The sequence below is a fragment of the Hibiscus syriacus genome, unplaced genomic scaffold (genome assembly GCF_006381635.1).
Source record: "Hibiscus syriacus cultivar Baekdansim isolate YM2019G1 unplaced genomic scaffold, ASM638163v2 tig00111366_pilon, whole genome shotgun sequence".
Lineage (NCBI taxonomy): Eukaryota > Viridiplantae > Streptophyta > Magnoliopsida > Malvales > Malvaceae > Hibiscus > Hibiscus syriacus.
In genome coordinates this window covers 1,450,555-1,470,802 of record NW_024063071.1, presented here as the reverse complement: position 1 = coordinate 1,470,802, position 20,248 = coordinate 1,450,555, and the positions used below count along the sequence as shown (strand labels likewise).

Below are 20,248 nucleotides of genomic sequence, written 5' to 3'. Positions count from 1 at the left end.
GATAATATAATATTATCTTAAGGTGATATATATTACCATTAATTTTTAATGATAAGTGACTAAAATAAAATTAAAATAATATAAATTTATAGGTTAAACTTATAATTATATTTATTATATTAGAAAAGTTTACAGACACGTGGATGGGTGGATGACAATATATAATATTAATTAACGATGAAAAGTTGGTTGGGAATATTAAGGGGAGCCGGGGCAAAGGCAGGAAGGCTACGATACGCGGTTGGATGATGTGTTTCCACGGTAGACTTGCCTGTCATCGAGTCGAGGATAATTTAAAAATGTTCGCTCTAGAATTTGGACATGTTTGGGACTTTCAAGTTATTTAATTCATTGGATCAACATGTCACGGGCTATGAACTTGGGTATGAGATATTGGTGCAAACCTCTTTGACAAACACAATTTGTTTGATACACAGATTTTTATTATTATCTTCAAAGGATTGGATACACATAGATGATAATGTTTTGGTTGGAAATTAGTTACGTACTAATGTTTTAAATTTAACTTTATTAATCAGTCGGAATTAAATTCAATTAATGAAGTGAATTTTAAGGAAAAAAGTGTAATTATCAGTTAATTAGATTCAGTCAATGGAGTGGATTTTAAGAAAAAATAGTTTTAAGTTGTTTAAGAGCTTCATATCTAAAAAGGGAAGTTATAATATTTTTTTTCCTTTTAAATTTACATTTTTACTCGTTTAAAAATAATTATTTATGTTTGATTAATTTATGTAAAGAAATTTCAGTTTAATTATTAATTAAATCCACCAATTAAATACTCCTAATGTTAGGTAATGTCTTGGTGAAATGCCAAAAGAACGTGAAGCGTGTGAACATTATTCCTGCACCTTAATGTGATTGTTTTCTCAATACATGTTTTGTAAATTAGGAACGATTTAAATTATTATAAAAGTATTATTAAATTTTATCAAATTATTAAAAATATTCATTATACTTTTCAAATTATTATAAAAACGATTTTAATCTTATAAAAGAACTCATTATTATTTTATATTATAAAATAATCATCAATGATAGTGATGAGTGTTCTAAATAGATAATATTTGCTTCTTAATTCCTCGATCTTGTGGATTTATTGATGTTGATTTAGTTGTATTGTGTTTATTTTCGTGTAAGATCTTATTTTTCAGAATTAGCAGTAAAGAGGGCACATTCTGTATTTTTTATTATTTGGTCACGGCTAGAGACATGGGCACGACTCTGAGTAGTTTCTAGAAGGTGTAAAATGACAGTTTCTAGAAGGTGGACGAGCAGAGATATCTTATGAGATTTATTTTTAATTTTAAAGTTTGAATTTAGAAAACATTTGAAATATCTTTAAGATTATTTTTTTTAATTTTTATATTCATCTCTAGGATTTTAGAGGCTATAAATACCCTCTCAGGGTAAGCTTAAAGACACAATTCAGATTTCATTCTCCTTCTTATTTCTAGTTTTACTTAGCTAATTTTCTCATAAGCCGATGGTTAAAGCGATAACTCAATTCCAACGTAAGAATTGAAAAGCACTTGAACAACTTCGGAATATCTCTCAATCTTTGTACTTATTTTCAAAATCAAAACAGTTTTCAAAATTAAAATTTGACTTTAGTCAATATATTGTTGCGACTAAATGTGTGGGAGGAATGATCGCTTATTAAGAGTACATTCGACTTCCTGGAACAAACTTAGCAAGATTGCCTTGTTAAGAGGGAATTGAGATCAGAATTAGTAGTTATTGAAACAACAATCTGAGTCGGTCTTCTATGAACTTAAACGGTTATTGATCTACAACAATTGATGTTGATTAAATCAATTTCCAAAGCCGAAATCAAAGATTTCCTTGAGTATTCGGTATACAAAGAAGAGTCACGAGGATGGCCCTTGTAGACAAAGTAAACGATATGAATCTCAAAGGAAAATTCTAATTCGATGATCAGAAGGAAATTGAGTCGAGACTTGAGGCTGTTTTTATCATATTTATTTTCAACTTTACATTCTCTATTTTCTTTATTTTTACTTTAAATTGATTTTTCTTATTTAATCAAAACCCCAATTTTATCTACTGCATATCTTCTGGTCAAGGCAATTCAAATCGAAAATTAAAAAATTTCTAAGTCCATATGGATCGACTCTTACTTCTCTTTACTATGTATTTATTTCTTATATATCATTGGGAAAAAGGAATTTATTTTTACATTAAAAACAACAGTTGTCAGATAGTTTATAAATTTAATGATTATTTTATAATTTCTTAAGTTTTATTAACCATGAAATAATTTTGATATAATTTAATGATCAATTTATATATTTTCTTAAGTTTTCTTAAGCAAAATGGCATCATGTTCCATTCCCTCACGAGACTTGTAATTAATTAAAAGTAAATACTTTGATAAAATTCTAATTAATAATTAAGTTAAATTATATTATAATTTTAATGGTTGAAGATTATATGATAATTAAATTTATTTAAGAAGTAAATATTTATTTTAGACAAATTTTCTTGTTGATTAAGTATTTAAATAGTGTAATTTTGAGATATTCTAAGTTTTAGTATAAATATTGGATTTGAAGATATATGTGATATTATGTATTTATATCATTCATAATCTCTACTGAATTATTATTATGTTCATTTGTGAAGATAAACAAAGTTAAATGGTACTAAATCATATTAAATATTATCTCTTGTATATATCTTATTTTATATTAATATTGATTTGATTATTTTTTGGTTTATAAATTCAAAACACATGAGATAAAGCAAACAAATATATAAGCTCTCTTTTGACCCATGATGATCTTAATCCTTTTCCGACCTTCTCCTTTTATTCTGTTTTCTATTCACTTTCTCTATTGCACTTCTACATCCTCCGACCACCACACCCAATCACTAGTATATATTAACTTCAAATTAGTATGAATGATGTTTCGTTTCATTTCATTTCAATTCATATTTTATATTAGTATGAAAGAATTTTATTGTAATACCCTAAACATCGGGTCAGTGACTAAAATATAAAAATTTAAAATTTAGTGGTTTAATTGGAATAAATTGAACAGTTCAAGGATTGATTTTGGAATTTGTGTTTAGGACATATTAACAAAGATGGAAGAATGGAAAGGCAAAGAGGTATTTTTGAAAGAAATGAATTTTAAAATTCATTTTAAAAGATATTTTAAGCATATGAAGATTAGAAAAGGGGAAGTATTTGGAAGCTTGGCTCACTTTTCTTCTTCTTCTTCTTCTTCTTCTTCTCTTCTCTCTTTCTTCTTTCTTCTTCTCTCTTTCTCTTATTTTTTTCTTCTCTTCTTTCCTTCTTCTTCTTCTTCTTCTCCTCCTTCTTTCTCCTTCTTCTTCTTCTCCTCTCTCCCTCTCTTTCTTTCCTCCTTCTTCTCTCTTTTTTTCCTTCTCCTCCCTTCTTCTCCTCTTCTTTCTTCTCCTTCCTTCTTTTCTTCTCTTCTTCTTCTTCTTCTTCTTCTTCTTCTTCTTCTTCTTCTTCTTCTTCTCTTCTCTTCTTCTTCTTCTTCTTCTTCTTCTTCTCTTTTTCTTTTCTTCTTCTTCTTTTCTTCTTCTTCTTCCTTCTCCTCTTCTTCTTTCTCTCTTTCCTTCTCCTTCTTCTTCTTCTTCCTTTTCTTCTCTTCTTCTTCTCTTCTCTTCTTCTTCTTCTCTTCTTCTCCTTCTCTTCTTTTCTCCTTTTCTCCTTCTCTTCTTCTCTTCTTCTTCTTCTCTTCTTTCCTTTTCTCCTTCTTCTTTCTTCTTCTTCTTCTTCTTCTTCTTCTTCTTCTCTTCTTCTTCTTCGGTGATTTAAGAATGAATTAGTAAAATGAGTTTTTAAGTGAAATGATGAATTTTGGTTAGTAATTGAGTTCTAAAAGCATATTTGACTTGTCAGAGGTCTAATTAAGGGATTTGAAGTGTTAGAAAGGATTGAGAATATGTTTGAAAAATTGGTGTGATTTTTAGTTTTAAGTGTTCTTTGGAGAAAGATGGATGTTATAAGGGAATTAATGAACGTAAGTTAGTTGGGATAAATGGTATTGAGTTTGGTGGCATAATTGGAGATAAGATTAAGAGATTTAGGTAAAATTTAGGAAAAAATCGAAGTGAAATAAGTAAAATATGGGTTGAATAGTATCAATATCGATTGAAGAAATATCGATACTGATGTGGAGGTATCGATACCAAGAGGAAGATATCAATATCGTAATCGAAAATGAAATTCCAGAATGCCAAAATGATATCGATACCGAAGTGGGTATCGGTACTATAGAAGAGAAGTATCGGTACTATGAGTTGAGTATCGATACTATTCAGTCGGAAATGTTAATTAAGTGTTTCATTTTGCTCAAATAAAATTTAATGGGTTAGATATTAATTGAGTTCCGGTATTCATTTGAGTCATGTTATGTGTAGATTTAATTGAAAGCAAATGCAGAACGAAGGGATGTATCAAGATAAGTGAAAGAGAGAATGAGTTATTTAAGGATTACGTGAGGCAAATGTGAGTGCTATTTACTTACTTTATTTATGATTGGAGGATGGCTTGTGATAAGCCAACCTTAAATGTTTTGAGCAAAATGAAATGCTATGAATATATGTGAATGTATTCTATGTGAATATGTTCTATATAAGTAAATGGATAAGTTAAATAATGATATGTAACATGAAATAATAATGTCACTATAAATGTATGTTATATGTAATTAAATGGAAATATTGAATAATGTTATATGAAACAATATAAGTATAGGATCTATGTGAATAAATAATAAATTCAGGCAATGCTACGTGAAAAATGATCTACGTGAATATGATATATAAATGTGTTCTACGTGAAAATGTATATGTGAACATGTATTAAGTTACTGAAGTGTATATGAATAAAAGACACTTGAATAATAAATGTGAAATAATTATATGGTTAAAGCCCAAAGTATATTTCATGAGGAATAGGGGTATAGTTGGCATGTCAAGAGTCGATGGTTCTACGTGGTCCTCTGGGACAAATCTATGCGGTCATTCGGGATAAATCTATGTGGTCCTTCGGGACAATTCTACGTGGTCCTTCGGGACAATTCTACGTGGTCCTTCGAGACAAATTCTACGTGGTCCTTCGGGACAATTTCTACGCGGTCATTCGGGACAAATCTATGTGGCACTTCGGTGCAATTTATATGAGAAGTGACTGCATTTGTGCACAATCTCAATGTACTCGCATACCTGGAGTTCTCAGCGATATACGTTGGGCTGATAAAACACACTTGATATAATTTGAACAATGAGTAACCATATAAAATATTAATTAAGTGTCTACTGATTTTATACGAAATGTTTCAAAGAATTGTATAAGCAAGTATCAAAGATATATATAATTAATCAATAGGTAATAGTATATGTTATAAGTTATGAATAATATGATGTTATAATATTTAATGATTATTTTGAAAAACATTTATATAATTGTTTTATTATTTTATTATATTTAATATTGCATCACTAAGTCATAGACTCATCTTGTGATTGTTTTCACACGTAGGTTGAAGACGTTAACATAATAAGCAAGAGCAGTACAACGTAGCTCTGAAGGATATCATATCAGAGTAAACTAAATAGTATGTGATTTGATTGTTGGCACGTACGAAAATGTGTAAGTCATAGATGCTATATGTTTTGTAAAGTTTTATTTTCCTTGTAAAGTTTTCATTGCATTTTAAATGAGTCAAAGAGTTTTAATCGGGTATGAGTTGGGAGTGTTACATGTACCACGACCCTTCTACAATGTACATTGTTCTATTCCTGTAAATGTATTAAGATTAGGAAAGCTTATGAAGTGAGTCGATCACGAATGAAATAATGCTCGACTCATAAACTGCTTAATTCATTGAACAGCCTTTACTAAAATCTAGTATAGTATCTAAAATTTATTAATTTGGATGGCATGCTTCTTGTGAAATTTTGTTTGGACATTTTAAAAATCCCCACTGTTTGAGTTATTTCACTCACATATAAAATGTAAAATTGTTGTTCATGGTCTTAGAAGCTAGGGATAGATATCGAGCTACAGAAAAAGGGATTGTTTGTGAAGAACAATAATGGGAACGACCCAGAGATTTCATACCCAAATGACTACTTTGGAGTAGAAAAGAATTGGAAAATAAACAAAGGGGGAGAAGGTGATGAATAATAAATGAGAGTGAAGGCAGATGAGAGAGCATTAATGGTGAAGACAAGGGTATTAAATATTTTGCTGTGAGAGCATAACTGCTTACGCTTATCGCTGCAATTGTCTGTTCCTCTTCTAATGTGCCCCTTCATTGCTATTCCCATCTGCCTCCCTGACTTCCCATTTAAAGCTCTCTCTCTCCATACCGTGATTCCATAAATGTCAACTTTATATATATATATTATACTCACATGGTAATCAAAAGTCATCGAAGAGGACAAGAAATAATAATAAAAAAGCACCATAATAACTTGATATTACAAGCATAAGCTCATTGGGTTTTACTTTGTTAATTGTAGTTTCATCAACTCTGAACTGAGTTGGTATGAGTTTGGCCCTGACTTGTTGAACATGACTGAGCTGGCTGATGATGATGGCACCTCTGCTGGTCCTATTTGCATGGTATTTGGGCTTGTTGATGGGGTAGCTGCTATTTCATGTGTTCTGTTTGCTGGTGGTGGAGCTGCACAAACTGGGATTATTGATCTCATTTTAACAGCCGGGGCAATCTTATGTGGGTTAAACCCTCCTGTGTACATGTTCCGGGCCATTGCCGGTGCCATTTGAGACGGATATGGAGACCCACAAATTCTGCTGATAAGCTCACTACTTGAACCTTCCTTCTCAATGGATTTATTGATGACATGTTCGTGTTTGGAACCAGGCCATTGGTCTTCATCTTTTAGATGCTGTTCAAGTGGAGGAACCAGTTTCATTTCTGGTTTACCCCTGATTTGTATTGGACCGGCTCGATTACATGAATAGTTGGATGAAGTTGGTGGCAAGATCTTTGAAGCTGTTCTGGGTGGGGGTGGAGGAAGTAGAGATAGAAAGCCGTTCCGTTTTTGTGCTGAACTATCCATCAAGACATCCATAACCCTCCATTTTTTATGATTTAGAGATTTACCTGCAGAGGTGGAAGAAGATGGAAGGCTGATTATATCATTGTTGTTGCCATTGACCATTCTTCTTTTTGCTCGGTTATTATGATCCCTCCTCCTAAACTGTTTGCTGTCTTCTTTCGTCCATGAATCCAAGTTTGGCACTGCACACATATGTACAATAGATTCATGCATACGAATACTAGTATATCAAAATACCAGAAAGCTAAACTTACTTGTTTTCAAGGCAGACCAGGCTGCAATCGCAGCATTCTTCTCAGCCTGTTTCTTGGTTTTCGCCGGCTCACCGGTGAAGTTCATGCCAGCAAGTTCCACGATGCAAGAGAAGATCGGGCTATGTCCGGGTCCTGATCTTACAGTGATGTATACAGGGAGTTTAAGCCCTGCTCTATGAGCAGTTTCCTGAAGGAGATTCTTGTAAACTCCGGTCTCATCCTTCATACAACAAAGAAGAAGTGTGCTTTAAACATCAAGGAAACCAGTGAACAGAAAGGTCAAGTAAAAGGTCTTACGAGAACTCTTGCAGTGAGAGACCTTGAAAGGCCTCTTACGGACAGGACATTGAGAGCTGCCTCGGCAGCAGAGTGCTCAGCTTGTCTCAATGTAGGGCAGAAGTTCGGGCTCTCGAAGATCTCGCCATTGAAGTTCACTGAAGCTTTAAACCTGGGTGCATGATCAGGTCCTTCTCTGATGCAGGTATAAGAAGGGAGGTTAAAACAGCTTCTTTGTGCCAGTTCTTGCAATTGATTCTTGAACATATCTAACCATGAAACGAGACTTGGTGAATGAACTCAGCCACTGAAAAAACTAAAGAGAGACAGGGAACTCACCTACTTCACCTGATTTATTGTTTTATATCGGGACAAAAACATCTTTGATGGCACGGTAATGTAATAAAAAAAATCCATGTGGTTTTGAGGGCTTTGATTATTGTACTGGTCTACTTCTGTAACTATACATACTGCCTACCTGTTTTCTTTAAGTAGTTTAAAAAGGAAGAGGAAACTTACCGAACGTGAAAATAGTATTGCATTTCCCCAACAATGCTCGGTACAGCGATTTATTTCACTCTGACTCGGACTAAAACTCAGATTGCATATTTGCATTCCAATGGAACTATATCTTTTTTCTCTTTCTCTGAAGTTTGGTTATCTGTGTTTTATAGTAATTCACAAGAAGTATTATTACAAAGATGATTTTCCTTGTGTGAATCTTAATGCAAATTAGCAACTAAGCTGGGTCTGAACTCAAAAGCAGCATAGGTACAGCCATATCCCGCATTAACTCTGTTTATTGTTACTGTGCATAATGCCAGTGATTTTTTGGAAACTTGATAGAGGTTTTGTAATTGGCAGCAGACATAACAAGTTATCAGCTATCTTAGAACCACCACCGAGCTGTGACTCTGTGAGTCGGTAAAAGTATAGGTCCCTATGCTATTGAGCTGAGCACTGTGTATTATTATTTTTTAATCAAGACAAATTCTTTCAGGAAGAAAGAGAAAAGTTACATCAGAGATGGGCCTAATGCTCGAGAACACATATACCACACAAAAACAATCATGTAAATTTAAATTATTTTATGTATTTAATGAAGTTTGTTCATGTTTGACATACGTAGATGGTCTTTATGCTAAATTAATTATGCGTTGTCATGTAAAAGTTTTAGTTACTGTGGCTTAAAGAGATTAAATTGTGTATTTATTATTTAGATATCTATATCTTATTGTATGATATCAATACCGAATATTAATAAAAATTATACGTAGTTTATTAGCAATGTATAACATTCCTTCTTCATGCATGCATGCATGCAGGTTAAGGAAAACGATGCCAAAACAGCAGGTTAAATGAGGCATTCTTTTGGTCAACCCTCCTAAAATAGATGAAACCGCTCTTTCCCTTTTCCCTCCACAACTATTTCCTGTCCCTACATCTTCCCCACCACCACGACCATTTCAATTTCATATCATCCAAATCAAAACCAACCAAATCTTCTTATTTCTCTCTCTCAGGAATAATAGACAATGCAACCATAGTTCCCTCCATTGTGTCTTTCTATTTTCTATTCGATGTTTTTTTTCTCCTCGACAGACACCTTAGCCAATAACCAGGCTGAAAACGATGAGAAGAACACCGATCCCGACAATGCAGTGCCGGTGTCGGAGTCAGCGAAGAGTTCTAATGAAGAGGGTGAAGAAAAGATAACCATAGATGATCAGACGGAGAAACGTGAGGAAACGGAAACCGAAGACAAGGCTGAAGAGATGGAGAATGGAGGGGAAACAGAAGAACCTCCTCCTCCACCATATACCCTGGAAACAGCCTGTGAAGATATTGAACATTTCTTGACAAATTTCTCTTCCATCCTAAAGGATGAGGAGGAGAAAAAGAATAAGGTCGAGGTCGAGGTCGAGGTCGAGGCTGAGGCTGAGGCCGAGGTCAAGGAGGAGGAGGAGGAGGAGAAAAAGGAGACAGACGTAGACGAGAAGAAGGCTGAGGATGAGATCAATGAGAAGGAGGAGGTAGAGGAGGAGACCGAAGTGGAAGCGAAAAAGGAGGAGGAGGTGGATGAGAAGGAGGTAGAGAAGGAAAAGGAAGCAGAGGTTGAAGCCGAAGAATTAAAGATTCCGGAGTTCGTCGAAAAATATTTGGATCTCGTTGAAGAGAAACTATCCAGCTTTGAATCATCTGCCTCTTCCGACACAAGCCTGAAGGGATATCAACTTCCTGATGCTGATCCATCGTTTTTCAAAGCTGTTGGACAAATGACGAAGCTGTATAAAGATCTATCCGCACACATCAAACCTGAGTCGAAACAAGGTACCTTAATCAACCGCATCAGCGCAATTCAACACCAAACAATGTGTTATCTCGAAGAGGAATTCAGGTACATCCTCGAAGAGTCACGCAACGAGGAAACCGATCAAATACAAGAGGCTGTACAAGAGGTTGCAGATGCTGCTGCAAAACAGGATGCAGATGCTGCCGCAAAAGAGGATGCAGATCAATCCACTGAACCCTGTGAAGACAACGAGCCTCCTGCTGCCGAGGATCCGAAGTTCGAGGAGTATTCCGGGAACGTTTTGGTCAATATTACTAAAATTGCAGACGAGTTGATCGCAGGAGGACATGAATTGGAATGCTGCGAGATTTACATGATCACAAGGAGGCATGTGCTTGGGGAGACATTGAAGAATATTGGGTACGAGAAGATTAGTATAGAAGAGGCTCAAAAGACGCCATGGGAATCATTGGAAAGGGACATCCCTTCATGGATTCAGACCTTCAAACAATGTGCCAATGTGCACTTGCCCGCCGAGCGTAAGCTGGTTCAAACAATCTTCTCCGGTTATTCGTCGTTATCGGATAGCATCATCACCAACCTCGCACGTTGCCTGTTCCTTCAATTCCTCGATTTCCCTGAAGCGGTTGCATTTTGCAAGCTTACCCCTGAGAAGCTATTCAAGTTTCTCGACATGTATGAGGCCTTGCGTGATAATCTTTCTCCCATCGATAGCGTGTTTCCCAAGGAATGTGCCCGCGATCTCAGGAAAGAAATCAAGGCGTGTCGTTGTAGAATCGGCGAGGCTACGATCTCCATTTTCTGTGATCTCGAGAATGCAATCAAATCCGATACAGGGAAAATACCGGTTCCAGGTGGGGCGGTTCACCCATTGACACGCTACATCATGAATTATCTCAAGTACGCATGTGAGTACAAAGACACGATAGAGCAAGTTTTCAAAGACCATTCCAAGATCGAAAGAGCCGATTCGACGAGCAGGCCTCGGAATAATGTAAGCAGATCGGAAAAGTACAAGAAAAACGATGCGGGAGAAGACCGGCCACCGTTTCAAGCACAGTTGATGAGAATAATTGATTTGTTGGAGCAGTCCATCGACTCAAAGTCGATGCTCTACAAGGACGTTCCATTGAGCTGCATTTTCATGATGAACAACGGAAGCTACATGTTGCAGAAGATCAAAGGAACGCCCGAGCTCTATGAAGTGGTGGGTGACAATTGGTGCCGTAGTCGATCCTTCGATGTTCGAAACTACCACAAGGTCTACCAAAGAGAGACGTGGCTCAAGCTTCTGGGTTGTATAAGCAACCAGGGACTGACCGTGAAAGGAAAGGTGGTGAAACCGGTGCTGAAAGAGAAATTCAAGAACTTCAATGCCATGTTCGACGAAATATATCGGACTCAGAGCACGTGGGTGGTGTCTGACAAGCAGCTGCAATCGGAGCTGAGGGTGTCGATAGCATCGGTGGTGATACCGGCATACAGGTCATTCCTGGGAAGATACGCTGGCTACTTGGATCCTGGAAGACAAACGGAGAAGTACATCAAGTACCAGCCTGATGATATAGAGACTTACATTGATGAACTGTTTGATGGTCGAAAAAATTAATTAATTAATCCCAACAATTCAAATTAATGAAAAGAAACAAAATTATTTTTAGCCTTGACTTTTAGTATCAAGAATTGGTTAGTTTTCTTTCCTGTGTTTTTAATTCAGAGGGCAAAGCAAGCTGCTTGCCTTGGATGGTTTGAATTGAAATGTGTCATCATAGTAAAAATGCTGTATTTGTTCTGTATAGAAATAGTCTGCTTAATTTGTTTTTCTATAATCTGTGAAGATGCTGTATTTAATTCTAATTAGGCATGTGGCTCAGTTTTGAATTCCATTTCATTAATGTAATCCGATTTCGTTTGTCTATACATCTTTTAATTTATTTAATTTTCATAATTAGTATCATAATTAGTCGAACTTAATTTATGCTCTTCCTCTCTTTTCCATGAGATAGTAACAAGATTACTTCCTTTTCCGGCAAGGCAACCGGCCCCGATAGAACCGGCTCTCCCCATCCGAAATCCGTGGTGTGGAAAGATAGCCTAGACCAAGTTGTGATGAGCAGGGTGGATGACAAAGAAGGCCTAGCTCTCGTGACCTCGAAGTAATCGACAGACGATCTCATGTAACCATCTTGATTGCGTCCTGAACCAGCCCCACAGCATGTGACAGTGGCTTCTCCAATAACTCACCTGCTCCGCATATGGAATTTGTCAACACGATGCCGTTGCCGAAGTACCCTTTTGGTAGAGGCGGATCGAATTTAGGCCTGCCGTCGACCGCGAAGAGAAGCTTCGTTTGTTGGTCGGGTAGCATGTTAAGTGCCTTGGTGCGAGCCCTCCACACAAAAGCCGAAAGTGCTTCGAATGTAGTACATTTTTCAAGAACCGCGTTCTCCATGGCGTCCTTCTTTAGTTTCTCAAGCGTCTCGGGCTCGAAACAGAACGATCTATAGAGCATTTCATCTTTGTAAAGCTCATCGGTGCAGGACTTGTCCTCTATTTCTGTGAATTCCCGATGCAAGTACTCAATCTTCGGCGGCCTTCGAGCTTTCAGAATGGCTCTGTCGGAGAATGGAGGAATGGTTAGCGGCAAACCTCGGGCTGTTTCGCCCCATGAATTGACAAACTCCATAGCACCAATGCCAGCACCGCATTGAAACTTGGTTACCTGAGCCACTAGTATTGGAATCTCTAGTACGCTTTCAGCACCAGGAATGCCATAAACCAGCTTCCTAAGAGTCTCGGGGATCAGGCTTTGTTATGTCACCAATCTCCTCCATCTTACAATTTGCTTCAGCTTCAACAAAGACAGCCCCCTTGAGCTGAATTTTCATTCCCTTTCTCTTCCGACTTAAAGCAATATATGGTCCTGACAATCACCGCAATGTTCTGGTCGAGATTGGACAGAAGGTACAGACCCTTTTCCGTGTCTCCAGCAGGAGAAACCAGGGTCGGCTCGCCTTGCTTCACATTTAGCTGAGACAGTTTGCCATTGGACTTCTCCATTAGAACACAACCTTCACTAGTTTCTGCACCCTAAATCACATAAATAAGAAATGATCAGACCATATATATATAATAACATGAGAAACAAAAACTAAACATATCCAACGTATATGAATGAAGAATGTTTTTTATTGTGGGGAAACAAACCATGTGAAAAAATCTGGAAGAATTATGAGAAATTAAATTTTGCAGAGGAAACTGAAGAAAATTGTTAATGGTATGATTAAACTTTTCTAATATATAAGGACTTGGAGTGAAAATTACATGAAAGAGCAGGTGGCTATGTTTGATTGGAGTTGGCAGAGCTGAAAATGAAATGAAAAGGGTTATGTTTGATTGGAGTAGGCACAAGCTGGAAATAATAGAGAAAATGAGTAGGATATTGTAAAAAATGTATGTTTCTTGGACCGAAGAAGATTTGGTTTTTAGTCGATATGGGTTTAGGGGGTCGGGTCGAGTTTTTTGGTACACTCGACTCGATCCGAGAACAAAGGATCCTCCACCCGAGACCCGATCCGATCAAAACAAAATTTCATCCGACCCAAACTCGACTCGACATATAACTTAAAAATTCGATCCGACTCGACCTGACCCGAAATAATAATAAAAATATTATTTTTATTCAATAAAAACAGTGACTTAATTGAAAAAATTTATATATAGAGGGGTATTATTGTAATCATTTCTAAATATATAAGATAAAATTATATATTTTTTTCGAATCGAATATTTTTCACTTTAAACCCGAACCAGTTTTGTTATCATATGCCCATCCTATATGGGTTGAGGTTGGCCACTGGTCAAGGGACCTACGGATGGCCTGTCTACCATGACGGGGATTTGGTTGGTGGGGTTGGCATCCCAATTTTTATTCATCCATCTCTTATTCTTTTACATCATTTGACATGCACATTTGTTATATTTTTTAGATAAATGTTTAATGTAGTCAGTTCTCTGTTGATTAAATATCTTCGAAGATGAACCTCTTTCGTTTATCGGAGTCTTTAAAAAATTTATATTATTCGAGTCAATTATTGTACGTAGAGAAGATTTTTTATAAACTCGCACAATCTATCTAGATGAATTCTAAAAATTTGACTACTAAATTTATTTAGCCTACCGATCTACGAGTAGTTATAATAATTCTATGCCTAACATCATTAATTAAAGTCATTATATATACCCCTCACATACACTGAAAAAAGAAAGGACTTCCTTCTTTACTCTACATTTCCACATTGTACTTTCATCTCTATTACATAATACCGTAAGTCAACGATCACATCATCGTTAGTTGCGATTCTCCGTCAAATTAGAGTAGATAAATCGCCAATGGTTGACAAGACACTTTTATTATGTGAAACATTCAAAAATTGTTTTAAACTCTTGAAAATAAGAATCATATTAAGAAAATAATTTAAAAAAATTGAGTAAATTCAATATATTGTTGGATGGCACTATTTTATTAGTTTAACCAAGCATTTTCTTGGGTCAAGTAAGCAGAAAGGATTGTTTTTGGGCACCAATTTGTTAAGATACTGCAATCAATCCTTTCAAGAAAAATCATTAGATCACCAACAGACCTAAACTTTGAACAAATGCTCCGGTGACCTTTTCTTACCATTTTAGGTCATTATGACACTTCCGAACAACGAAATCTCTAATACTCCGACGTTGTTTGTTATCATCGTAGATCACGATTCGATAAAGAAAAGAACGAAAAAACAACCCTTTTTATTTGGATATGGATGCCATGAATTTTGAATTAAATAATACATCAAAATTTGAATGCTACACACACACACATATAGCGTAGATTTTGGTATTGCGGTATTGTAGCCATCAATTATCAAACTCAATTTACCAACCGAAATTCTTCTGTAGGATAGATCAAGTCCCAAACTTCAACTAAAGAAGCCGAAGATGTGAGAGTACCATTCAACTGTTTTATCTGCCACCCGGTGTTCCACGAATGCTTCAGCACGGTCACAGACGAGTTTTCTATGCACATCTTATGTGACATTAGGGGGCTGCACTCGAGGAGGCCGGTGATGAGGCATTTAATCGGCAGGGAATGAGTAAAGACGCCGACACAAGAGGAGGCCGAGGAGGTGTTGGTGGAGGGAAAAGACGAATTCCTGACGTTTATGTCATGAAGGCTGGGGTGGTTATTGGCTACTTTAGGAGACATTTCATCATCGGCATCATGTTCGATGATATTCGACATGGTTTTTAGCCTGCTCTTACTGGACTTCTTCTTTGGTAGCGCATGAACCAAGTTGTTTATGGCACGAGCGTTGTGGTTTGTAAATCCTCAACTCTCTTTTTGGTGTAAGAAACAATCAGACCTCAACTTTTCAGGAAGCAGAGGACTTTCCCATTCAAGAATTGAACCATTCGAAATTCCAGTTGTCTGAGAGATTCTCCGGAAGGGGCAGCTAAATCAGGCTGGTATCTTTCCATTAGGCTCAAAACGTCGGGTGTATATATTTGCGATCGAAGGCACCCCTCATAATGCCCCATATTCAGATCCATAAGTGCATCAGAGGATTGTATCTGTGCCTCTGCAAAGTTCATCTCCTGCAGAATTTTAAACAATAGGAAAAGTAGTTGTGTAAAATGTAAATGGTAAAATGCATATCATCATGCATAACTTTATGGCATGCGTGAGCAACATATGTGCATTTGCAGTCATTAACTCGGATCATTATTAACTTTGCATACATCAAATAGTCCTATCTTATTTACTTCCATAATTTAGGGTCTTCCGCTATGTTATACCTTCGGACAAGACTCTCTAGAAACCAACAGATCCCCGCCAATTACCTGGAGACACCACCATTTCCAGAGTCCATGTTCCTCGGTTTTTAACATGACCTTTAATAGAGTCAAATTTGATAATTATCAATCGTATTTACACAATCTGTCAGTCTATTAACAGATATGATCCTAGACCTGTCACTAATCGCCCTACAGTTGAGGATATTTATACCTGAAAAAAGACTGAAAAAGGACTCCCTCTCACTCTTTCTTCCCCTGATCCATCTCTCTACTCTTTCTCTGCCCCTGATCTAGCTCTCTCTCTCTTATATAGATTGCTCATCTTCTCCTACAGGCTACTTTTCTTCTTTTTTCTCTTACAGAGAATTATCGACTACGACCTTCTTTGCACCGGCTACGACTCTCCGCTCAAATTAAAAAGATGAACCGTCAATTACCGAAATAACTCAAAATTTTCCCATCAACATACTCCAGATGAAAAATAAGCTTTGGTGATGCTAAATAGTAATGTCAAACTATGTATTTCAGCTAATCATGCACCTTTAGAAACTCTCAGCAAACTCCAAGTAAATGTTACAGGTCAGTGTAAACCAACATGGAACCAAATTACCAATTTTTCTTGAGCTTAACATGCATGCACTTGATAGATGACCCAAAGTTGTAGCAGGAGCAATTTCTCAATCTGCTCAATGGATATTAAAGAAACTAACAATTAAATCTAGAAAATTTTCTTCTAATTGACAATTATCTAGCCCATTCATATTTCAATTTCCTTTATTCTTTTAAGAAGAATGAATAAAAAAAAGGATTTACCTGACAAACACAAAGAGCCAGGGATCTAGCCCGATCCAATGGAGAGCAATAGACGGTGTTAAACCTGATCCCTTGAGAATCTAAGAACACAGCCAATGCCCTGGCTTGGCGCTTCCCATTCGAGGTCAAGGCGGCAGAGTCGTATCTTCCACCCACAATATCAGGCCTCCAATTCAAGTATTCAACTCACACTCTCCGTGGCTGATCAAATAAACATCGATCACCATGCAATCATCATCCGAATAGGGACTGCGTGTGAGAACCGGGGGAGGTGGAGGCGGGGCTAACCATATTATCAAACTGCGGTTGAGGTTTTGTTGCGGTTGCTGCAGACCACATAACATGTTGCGATTGTGGCGAGTGTGATTTCTTTCTCAAAAATCACATTACGTTTAAAATATTATATTTATAAATTTTATATTTATCTTTTAATATACTAGTATTAATATACTCTTTTAATATTTTATTTTAAAAATAAAATGTTTAATTTCATAAATAAAATTTTATTAAAATCAAATATAAATCATATAAGTGCTATCATACTGGATAATGAGTAAAAACAATTATAATATTAATAAATAATATATAAATAATATCACTAAAATTATATCAAATTTTTTATATTTTAACATAAAAGTGTTCATTTTAAATAACTTAAAAAGAAAAAAATATATAACTACAAATATAAAAATTTTATATTTTACAATTCACCACCAAAATGAATGGCGTGGCGGATCTAAAGCATTTCTATTTTCGTCATTGTATTAGTTTTAATTCCTTCCTATTCTATGGGAAGAAGACATCACTAGGGCTGTAAATGAGACGAGGCATATCGCGAGCTACTCGAGATCGACTCGGCCAAGGCTCGATAAATACTCGGATCGAATGGACTCGACTCGAACTCGAGCTCGATTCGAATTCTTAAAAAGCCGAAACGAGCTACTTGATACTCGACTCGAAAAGCTCGTGAGAAGCACGAAAATATAATATATTAAGATTTTATTTTTTAAAAAATAAATTATTAATAATATTAATATTTATTTGTTGATTTTTTTTTAAAATACAATAAGACTTTCATGTATTTAAGGTTCATGTTCGAGTTTGAGTTTGAGGATTCAATCTTGTTAAGTTTAAGAATTTTTTTTTCATTTCGAGCCATTTCGAGCTGCTCACGAGCTTCAATTCAGGATTTCGAGTTCGAGTCGAGCTCCATTTCAGAGTTTTCGAGTCGATTCGAGCTTAGCAATACTCGAACTCGACTCGTTTACATCTATAGACATCACATTATGTGCATCATAAGATGCATCATTGGTAGGAAACATGTAAAATAAATGATGACAAAAAAATTCATAACTTGGATTTTGTTCAAGGTAAGGTGTATAATATAAATTTAGCTGGTAAGAACGAGAACAATGAGATGATTTACTAATCTCATTATCATTTGTAGCTGAATTATATGACGATGAACCTGCAAATGAATCATAAAAGTGTTCTCTCATTCTCCTATGAGTTCTATCATCATCATCTCTTTTATTTTGTGATGCATTTGTTCTATACAAACCTGAATAATCACCGAAATGATATCTGAACGTACCTTGACCCCATGAAAAGCAGTAGAATAAATGTGTTCATATTCTGATTTGTACGTACTTTTATTATCACCACCATGATCATAACAACCACCACCATCATCGTTTTCATCATCATCATAACTTGACGTCAATAGTTGAACATTTTTCTCATTAGATGGAGTAGGTGAAATTGTTCATAGTAAATAGATAAAATACATAAACTATTATAGTATTATAAAGTTAATTTCTCCCTTATATAAAATTTATATAATAATAAATAAACATATAATTATGATACTTAATGTTAATATAAAAATTTAATTTAGAATTAATCACGTCAATTTTAGATATGAGAAAAATTTAATTTAATTTTAAAATAGCGTTAATAAATAATTTAATTAATTCAAATTTAAGTAATTAATTTTAAACATAACTATTACAATATTATTAATGATATATATTTATAATTCAGTTTTAAGAATTAAATTAAAACAATTTATCTATGTAATTTTATATTTCAGATAATTTAAAGTTTGTTGTGGTGCAATTTATAGTGTATTGTGGTGTTACGTAACGGTTTTTGACCGGAACAATCGTGATGTGATTCCCTTATCTCGTTGCTCCGATATTACATCAAAATAACCTTAAAAAGCGTTACGATGCAAACATTATGATGCGTTGCGACCGTAATTTAGTACTATGGGACTAACTCATTGTAAGGGTCCCACGCTTTGGTTGAAGGACCCGTACTGAGAGTATCGCTGGGGAGAAAGCGGGGATGCCGATGCATTGCGGGGAGACATCTCGGGTTCTTGTTCTAGCACTTTCTTGTCCAAGAGGTTGTTTTGGAGTTCCCCCGGCGTTGGACGATCTTTCTTCATTGTTGATGTGTTCTTCTCCCTCGTCGTCTTCGTCTTGGCTCTCTTCTTGTTCGACTACGTGTTAGTGATTCGGTGGAGCCCATCTTGAGTAGGTTGCAATGATCTGAGATGGAGAGAGAAGATGAAATGGAGGGTGTTGTGTGGGGATGAGAGAAATTCATTTGCATGCATGCATGCATACATACATTAGAAATAAAATAAGTTAAATTCAGTTATTAGTCTTTATGTTATTTTTGTGATATAAATTTAGTTATTATATTTCAATTTTTTTTTTGGATAATTTGATTTTATTACCCAAAGAAAGAGCAAATACCAATACAACTGCAGAAAGCAAATCAAAAATAAACAACACCCTACAAGCAACCTAAGCAAAACAACTCAAGAAGGACAACTAAAAGAGAAGCAAACAACAAGTAGTAAATAGCAAAACATCAAACAGCAAGATTAGAAAAAGAAAACAACCCGCAAACAACCACCACAAAGGGACCTCTCGCATGTCTACAGGCAAGAGACCAACAGATCAGAAGCAAACATCAAGCTAGCCGATGTTCCAGTCAAGGCAAAGTTGAGAATTAACCCTATCAGCTTTGTTAACGCTACAATCATGCAACTTAACGCTGACTGTCCGTTTGATAATCTCAAAGACCTCATCAATCGCCCGAAAGCAGCCTCTAAAGTGTCTGAGATTACATTCTTCCCAGACAAAGTACAGAAGACTAGTCCAAGCTAGCTTCAGAATGCAGACCAGCAAGGAAAAGAGAAGCAAAAACAAGTAGTAAATAAAACATCAACAGCAAGATTAGAAAAAGAAAACAACCCGCAAACAACCACCACAAAGGGACCTCGCATTGTCTACAGGCAAGGACCAACAGATCAGAAGCAAACATCAAGCTAGCCGATGTTCCAGTCAAGGCAAAGTTGAGAATTAACCCTATCAGCTTTGTTAACGCTACAATCATGCAACTTAACGCTGACTGTCCGTTTGATAATCTCAAAGACCTCATCAATCGCCCGAAAGCAGCCTCTAAAGTGTCTGAGATTACATTCTTCCCAGACAAAGTACAGAAGACTAGTCCAAGCTAGCTTCAGAATGCAGACCAGCAAGGATTTCCCCTTAAGATTGCTGGCAGCCCAGACCAAGGTATCATCCCAACACAGCACCCTATAGGGAATTCTGCAAGTCTGCAG

At 35.9% G+C, this 20,248-nt stretch overlaps 2 protein-coding genes and 2 pseudogenes across 3 annotated transcripts; 1 reads left to right on the top strand and 3 right to left on the bottom strand.

Moving 5' to 3' along the window:
• Positions 1-6,461: 6,461 nt before the first annotated feature.
• On the bottom strand, positions 6,462-7,999 carry LOC120159579 (double-stranded RNA-binding protein 3-like). Of its 2 annotated transcripts, XM_039170151.1 has the most exons (5): positions 7,980-7,999; positions 7,662-7,909; positions 7,365-7,584; positions 6,691-7,292; positions 6,462-6,657 (listed from the first exon to the last, which is right to left on the bottom strand). In XM_039170151.1, the coding sequence occupies exons 2-5, from the start codon at positions 7,905-7,907 to the stop codon at positions 6,529-6,531; spliced, it is 1,197 nt and encodes a 398-aa protein (XP_039026082.1). In that variant the 5' UTR covers positions 7,908-7,909; positions 7,980-7,999; the 3' UTR covers positions 6,462-6,528. The 2 variants fall into 2 exon arrangements, with proteins under 2 accessions (XP_039026082.1, XP_039026081.1); XM_039170150.1 differs by having other exon boundaries at positions 6,462-7,292.
• A 1,782-nt stretch (positions 8,000-9,781) lies between these two features.
• LOC120159402 (exocyst complex component EXO70B1-like) lies at positions 9,782-11,687 on the top strand. Its single transcript, XM_039169991.1, has one exon. It carries the CDS (start codon positions 9,917-9,919, stop codon positions 11,561-11,563), a length of 1,647 nt encoding a protein of 548 aa, XP_039025922.1. The 5' UTR covers positions 9,782-9,916; the 3' UTR covers positions 11,564-11,687.
• Positions 11,688-11,924: 237 nt separating this feature from the next.
• On the bottom strand, positions 11,925-13,123 carry LOC120159434 (annotated as a pseudogene).
• A 1,799-nt stretch (positions 13,124-14,922) lies between these two features.
• Positions 14,923-19,205, bottom strand: LOC120159539 (annotated as a pseudogene).
• Between the last annotated feature and the right edge of the window lie 1,043 nt (positions 19,206-20,248).